The 6,962-nt window shown below is 49.3% G+C and overlaps 1 protein-coding gene across 2 annotated transcripts in view; it reads right to left on the minus strand.

Annotated features, from left to right (window-relative positions):
• TRABD2A (TraB domain containing 2A) overlaps positions 1 to 6,638 on the minus strand; it is a 52,743-nt gene extending 46,105 nt beyond the window's left edge. For both annotated transcript variants that reach the window (XM_054577621.1, XM_054577620.1), the window contains exon 1: positions 6,531 to 6,638. In XM_054577621.1, coding sequence (XP_054433596.1) covers positions 6,531 to 6,638 — 108 coding nt within the window. The remainder of the gene's footprint in view (positions 1 to 6,530) is intronic.
• Positions 6,639 to 6,962: the final 324 nt, after the last annotated feature.

Consider the following 6,962-nt stretch of genomic DNA (forward strand, 5'->3'; position numbering starts at 1 on the left):
AAAACACTGATTAAAGGCAAGTTTGCCCCCATGCCTGCCTAGCATGAATTGAGCAAAAGTTAAACAGGGGATCTCAAGGGACTCCAAGGAGGCCTGTGGGACAGGTTAAGGACACCCGAGGAGCCCACTGTTACCTCCTTGAACCAGCACTGGCTGCAGAGGAACAGGCCTGGTGCTCCGGAATGGACTCTTCAAAAGAAACTAGAAATCTCCATTTAAATTAAGATCTTCCAGTTGGCAAATGTTGCCGCAATTTTATTAAATGCCCCGCAAGCCAAGGAGAACATATCTCACTAGCCCCCAGACTATGACCTTGTTTTTTAAAGTATTTAAATTACAGTTCTGCTCACATAGCTTTTCAAGAGTGCACTATTTGGGGGCAGGGGAGCCTAAACTATGTTTCTGTCTCAGCTCCCCCACTGAGATTTTTTAAAGACACTTCATTTCTCTGTACCTCAGTTTCCTCATCTGTAAAAGTTGCATAACAACCGTGCTATAGGTTATGGAAATAAACAAATTAGACAGGTAATTATTAAATAAATGAATAGAAGAATGTATTTTTAAAATCTATTAATGGTTAAATAAATATTAGGAGATGAATTATGTATAGGGTCTCGTCTCAGTCTTCAGACATCCTCTTACGGAATAATGAGAGTTCCTGGAGTCATTTAATTACTTTAAAAAGCCAAAAGGAAACTGTACGTCTATCAAAGAATGGCTGCCTCGGCTAATTAAGCAATCAAATGTATCCTTGTTGGGAAGAATTATATCAAGCTGGTTGAAAAACACTAACTAGATGCTATTCAAAAGCAGCCACTGCCCTGGCTGGTGTGGCTCAGTTGACTGGAGTGTCGTCCCATAACGGAAAGGTTGTAGGTTCCATTCCCGGTCAGGGCACATGCTTGGTTGTTGGTTCCTTCCCCAGTTCAGGTGTGTACAGGAAGCAACAAACTGATGCTTCTCTCTCTCCCTTCTGAAGGCTTTCTCTAAAAGCAATTTTAAAAATGTCCTCAGGTGAGGATTTTAAAAAAAAATTCTTTTTTAAGCTGAGACTGACCGTCATGGCCTTGGTTCATTTCAAATGGGTAACAAAATAATTACCTATAAATACAAAGGGTTTGCTAGAGGTGGCTTTCCAAGCATAGGTTTAGTTTGGTTATTCGTTCATTTTAGGGGGAAGAGCTGATCATCGAAAAGGTCCTGGATGGTGACGCAACTGGGCACCAATGACTTATGTAAGAAACCTGGTCACGCAAGTCCCACACGGCCTACTGAAGGACTTCTACATGGTTTCCAACGGGGAGACGCAGAAAAGGGGCCAAAATGTTACTATTAAATCCATGGGCACCTAATTCAACTCTCATCTATCAGGCGACCATAATATTAAACAAATATATTTTCAGGAAAACTAAATCCATACGGCACGATCATGGTGTATATGGGGGCATGATGGGGGTGGGCAGTAAGGGAAGGGAGAAGGTTGTTCGTTTTGGTTTGCAATTCATATAATCTCCCTAAAGTTCCATCCTACCTCAAAGCACCCGCACTTCTATTTAAACAATGTCTGTTCAACTCTATGTACCCATTTTCATTTAATTATTTATTTTATTGTCGCCTTTTCAATAACTGTTAGTCTAGAAATAGGGTCTTTATATGATCTTTTCCTGAAAACTGCTAAGATTTTTTAAAAAAAAAAAAGGACATGTTCTGGCATCCAGCCATGTGATAATAATAATGATGTAAAGAGCAGCCAACTGCATTCATTCCACAATAATTTATACTGTGTCTACCATGTGCTGAGCACTGTTCTAGGCATTCAGGCACCAGCAATACAGCAGTGAATGAAGCGCAGGTCCCTGGTCCAGGTACCGTAGTGATACCTGCTATAGAGAGCGCGGCAGTGGGAAAGGGAGCAGAGAGCACTAGTCGGGGAGGAATGCAGTCTTAAACTGGGTGATTAGGAAAGTCACTGAATGTCTGCCAGGACAGAGCTATCTGAGAGGAGAGCATTCCCTCTAGGAGGTGGGGCCAGCAATGCAAAGGCCCTGAGGCATGATGACTAAAGAGGAAAACAGCAGCAAAGGTCGGAGAGGGAGGGAGGCCAGGCCACTCAGGGCGTGTGGGCTGCCAGTAGGGCTCAGGCTTTTATGCTCAGTAGGACGGGATCTAGCGCAGGTTTTTGTGAGAGCAGTGACATGCACTGACTTAATGTGTTAATAGGATCATTCTAACAGCCGTGGCACATAGATGATGGCGGGATGAGGGCAGATGCAAGGTCAGTTAGGAAGTTGCTAGAATAACCTAAGTGAGAGAACAGAGTGGTTTGTGGCAGAACTGATAAAAACGTGATCAGATTTCTGGAAGCTAGAGCAAACAGGATTTGCAGATGAAAGTTAATTAAAAGAACAAAGTTGCCATCAACTGAGATGAAGAAGACAGGGGATGGAGGGGGGAAAAAAAAAGATGGGTTGTTTGGCCCTGCTGAATTGAGCAGTCAGGCAGACATCCAAGTGGTCAGCATGGTAGGTGGACACGTGAGTCTGGAGTTGGGAGAGGCCTGGGCCACAGATGGAAATGAGGGTATTGTCACCATTTAGGTGTTATTTAAAGCCATGGGACTGGATGAGCGCTCCAAGGGACTCAAGAGTAAACAGGAGAGAAAAGGTCTAGAAATGGTCTTTTTGAAGTGAAGGGAAAGAAGAGAAGCCAGCAAAAGAAGAGAAGTGGTCAGTAAGGTTCTTGGGAAAATCAGATAAGCAGGAAGCCAATCAAAGGAAAGTGCTTCAAGGAGGAAAAAGTAAGCAGGGGAGTTCAGTGTGACCGACCGGCCAAAGAAGTTGAGGATTTGAGAACTGACCACTGGATGGAGTAACACCAAGGTCACTGGGGACCTGGACAAGAACGGTTTTGGTGGCACGGGGTGAAAACCTGCCCAGTGCCCATTCAGGAGAAAACAGGAAAGGAAGTGGGAGGACACTGGTCATTTCCAGAGGCCTTAAAGGTTTATGATGTTAGCCAAAGTCTCACAGCTGCTAAGTGGTGGATCCAGGATTTGAAGCCAGACAGGCTGGCTCCTGAGGCCCAGGTTTTAAACACATTAAGTGGCTTTAATATGCATAAGACTTTACTTGAGATTCAAAGTCCTACCTTTTTCAACTAATACCCTCGGAGGTACACTGCTGCTCAGGAGCGCTCCCTGACTCCAAATCTAGAAAAGTCTACCCAGCTCCCCTTCCTGAGCCCTGATTACCTGCCCAGATAAATCCATACTGACACAGTTAAATCCTCAGTTTGCCACCTTTTCCCATTCTCTCTTTTCAGGATAATACAATTGCGGGGTGGGGCTTCCACTTTTTTTCAAGCAGGGGTTTTAAAGCGTTTTTAAAGAAACAACCCTCAAAGAGTTTCTTGAATAAATGGAACTCGGAGCTGGGCGCCCTGTCCCGCTGAGCACTCTGCACCAGCAACTGTCCCTGCTGGCCACAGACACTGCCCCACAGGGCATGGCTTGGGAACGGCACAAACAGAAGGAAGAATCTTCAAGGCTTCTGATCAGGGAGCTCTGACCTTGCCTTTGCCCACAGGTGAACCCCTAGGCTGCTGCACTGATCTAACTGCCCCTGCCTTCCTCACGCAGCCATCCTGGGGGTAGAGCTGTTTGTCCACACACACACACAAACACATGCGCGCGTGCACACGCAAGCACACACGCACGCATGCACACAACTGCTCTACTACCCCATTTCACTATCGCTGTGGCCACCACATGCTACTAGAAGAAACCATGTATTTTAACATTATGATGATTTAAAAGAAAACAACTACCCCTATTAAAATATCCTTTTAAAATCTTGCTGCAACATCCTAAAAGAAAAAGACAATGCAGTGGATAATGGGGACACAAGAAGCTTCAAGTTCTGGCAACTGAATCAATGGAGATTTTAACACACGGGTGTGTAATCCACAAAATGAAACAAAAGAGCACAATGACAACCCGTGTGATGTGAACTAAGTCCCTGAGCCAGTGCACCCTTCGGCTCCTACCATCCCAGCTTCCCGGGACCTGTGACAACTGCACTTGTCCAAAAGCACTCTTCAGCAGACCAGCTAGAATGATACTAAAGTAAGTTCGCTTTAGTTTACCTTTTTCACACAACGAATATTTATGGAGTATCTCCTATGGCTGGGCACCCTCCTGGGCACTGGGGATGCAGTAGCAAAAAAACAGACAAAAGTCCCTACCTTTATGAAGATTGCATAACTTTTGTTACAATCAACAAAAATTTTATCAGATGATGGTTAAGTGCAACAGAGAAAAAAACCAGGGAAGGCAGCTAGGAGGGCAGAGAGGGTGGGGTCGGGGCGGGGCGATTGGCACGATCTTTAGTAGGAAATCGGGAAGAATCTCCTGAGAGACATTTGAGCAGAGACTACGGAAGCAAGCACATGCACAGCTGGGAGAAGAAACAGCAAGTGTGAAAGAACGCAGGTAGGAGTAGTAAAGAACTCAAGAGTTCTGTTTGACTATTGATAAGGAAAAGAGGAGGCCAGTGTGGTGCTCAGGGTATAGCCTGCCGTGTCTGTGGATGGACTTCAGCTCAGGAGACCTCTCTAATGATTAACAAAAGCTGAAAACCAAATCAGCTCTCAAGCCACAGTCCTTCCAGAAAGCCATAGTACACTGACACATTGAACTGGAGGCTGGATTCCAGAATTTGACTCTACAATCTCAAGACCTCAACCCTCTGGGGGAGCCACCCCAAGCGTCCTCTAGAGCACACAGGTCAAGCTACAGCTCTGCCACTGACTGACCTTTTCATCTCTGCAGGGGATGAGGCAATTTGCCCACTGAATAGAAGAGTGATTCTCAAAATGTAGTCCAGGGACCTGCAGATGTTCCTATGACCCTTTCAAACAGTCTGTAAAGTCAGAACTATTTTCAAAATACTTCGATATTTTCCTCTCTCACTCTCATTCTCTCACAATGGCACAAGCAGAATTTTGTAGAGGCTAGAGGCATGTGACAACATCACTGCCGCGATGGTTAATGACACGTGTGCATGTGTATTCTTGTGTTTTACTAATATTTCCATTAACCCACATAAATAAAAGCTCTTTGGAGACTTCAATACTTTTTTATCTTGTAGGGAGCCTGAGACCAAGGAGTTTGAGAAATGACAGAATAAAAACCTCACGTGGACAGATTCAAGAGACACAAACCTTACTAAGACTCACTGGTCATAATACAATTACGAGTTGGTAATAAATTTTGCAGAAGTGAAAGGCATTCTGTTTTCATAGGAGAGAACGGATTTCTGCTTGGTATAACAAGCACGCAGCGGCCACGCCGCAGCAGAGTTTGAAAGTCTCGCTGGTGCGGACTTGCCACTCGCCCCCCAGCCTCCGGCCGGAGAGGGAGAGACTTCGAAGCCCAGGCGCCTTAGGAACACAGTGCCGCTTTCCGGCCAGTCCCAGGCGTTAGGAGCTCCTCGATTAGGCCACCCCCTCCTTTGCTGTACTCAGGTCGATGAATAAAACTAAGAATAGCCAGCGGTGGAGGTGGCCCCGTGTGCTGCGCAGGTGTCACTGAAGATAGGCCTACCCTGAAGTCCAGCACCCGACGTCCAAGGGGGCACAGGCCACCCGAAGCCTAGGGTCACCTTGCCCAGCTCCAGGGATCCGCATAACCTGGGCCCACCAACACAAACTCGCAAAATTTAACCACCACGGAGCTCAGACGAGAGTGAATTGAGAACCACAAAAAAAAAAAAATTCCGAGCGTTAAGAAAATTGATCAGAAGAAGGAAACATTGATCTTACAAGAGGTGCGTCCAGCCCTGATCACAGATGCGACATCTGCCCGGGTTCCTCTCAGCTTCTTCGCTCCAATAGGGCAGGTGGTCCCGGGCAGGTCACTGGACATCCCTGGCCTCGGTTCCCATCACTCTCACACCGATGCTAGTAGCTATGGAAGCGAGCGCGCGGTGCGTGTGAACGCGGCGCTGTGGGACGTGGTCGCTCCGCGAATACGCTCTGCGACCTGGAGTACACGGGTCCCCTTCTGGGTCTCAGTTTCCCAGGTCGGTAAGATACGGGAATGCCTTAGCCTTCCCCAGACCCTTCTAACTTAGGACTGAATAATACGAAGGTTAAGGAAATAAAAGGCGGTACAAAGTTCCAAGGTAAATGTGCCCAAGTCCTGACCCCAAACGGTCCTCGTGAATTTAACCCCTGAATATCTCCGACGCAGACTAGCAAGACCCAGGAGACTCCGCTGGGGCTCCCTTGGTCTGATAATGGCGCGTGGCTGGGAAACAGGGTTCCCTGCGGCCGCAGGGCTGCGCCCCCGCTTAAAAAAAAAGGGGAGCGGGGACGCAGCAGGACGCGTGAGCAAGGAGGCGCCGCTGTGGGAGGTGGAGCCCGGCCTGCAGAGTCCGCTCGGCGTCCGAGTGCGCGGAGCTTCGCGGGGTTCGGAAGGCAATCACCTGGGAGGTGCCGGGAGGCCGCCCGCCCGCGCCGACGTGCCTTACCTGGGGCTTGAGCTCGCAGCGGGCGGAGGCGGGAGCGCCGCGCCGCGGGGCTGCGCCGGTGGGCAGGAGGCAGAGGGTGGGCAGCAGCAACCAGCTCCAGGGACTCATCCTCCTCGCGGCGGCTCCGAGGCCTGGGCGCGGAGGCAAGGAGTGAGGCGGCAGAGGCCGTCCGGCTCGGCTAGCCGGCGGCCGCGGGGCTGCGGACTGGCCGAGCGCCCGCCATGGCTCGCCGGGCTCGGGGGCCGGGGCTCGCCGACTGCCCCGCACCTCTCGCCTGCTCCCCCTGCAGTTCGCGCGGCCGCCTCCGGGCGGGGCCAGACGAGCGGGTCCGCGACGGCCACGTGGGGCCGGTCCGACCCCTCCCAACCCCGCGCCACCCGGAGGCGACGTAGCCCGGGCCCCTGGTTCTCCCGCCCAAACGCTGCCAGGGCA

This window comes from Pteronotus mesoamericanus, unplaced genomic scaffold, assembly GCF_021234165.1.
Source record: "Pteronotus mesoamericanus isolate MK-2021 breed Mesoamerican mustached bat unplaced genomic scaffold, CSHL_Meso_final contig_44, whole genome shotgun sequence".
In the NCBI taxonomy this organism is placed as follows: domain Eukaryota; kingdom Metazoa; phylum Chordata; class Mammalia; order Chiroptera; family Mormoopidae; genus Pteronotus; species Pteronotus mesoamericanus.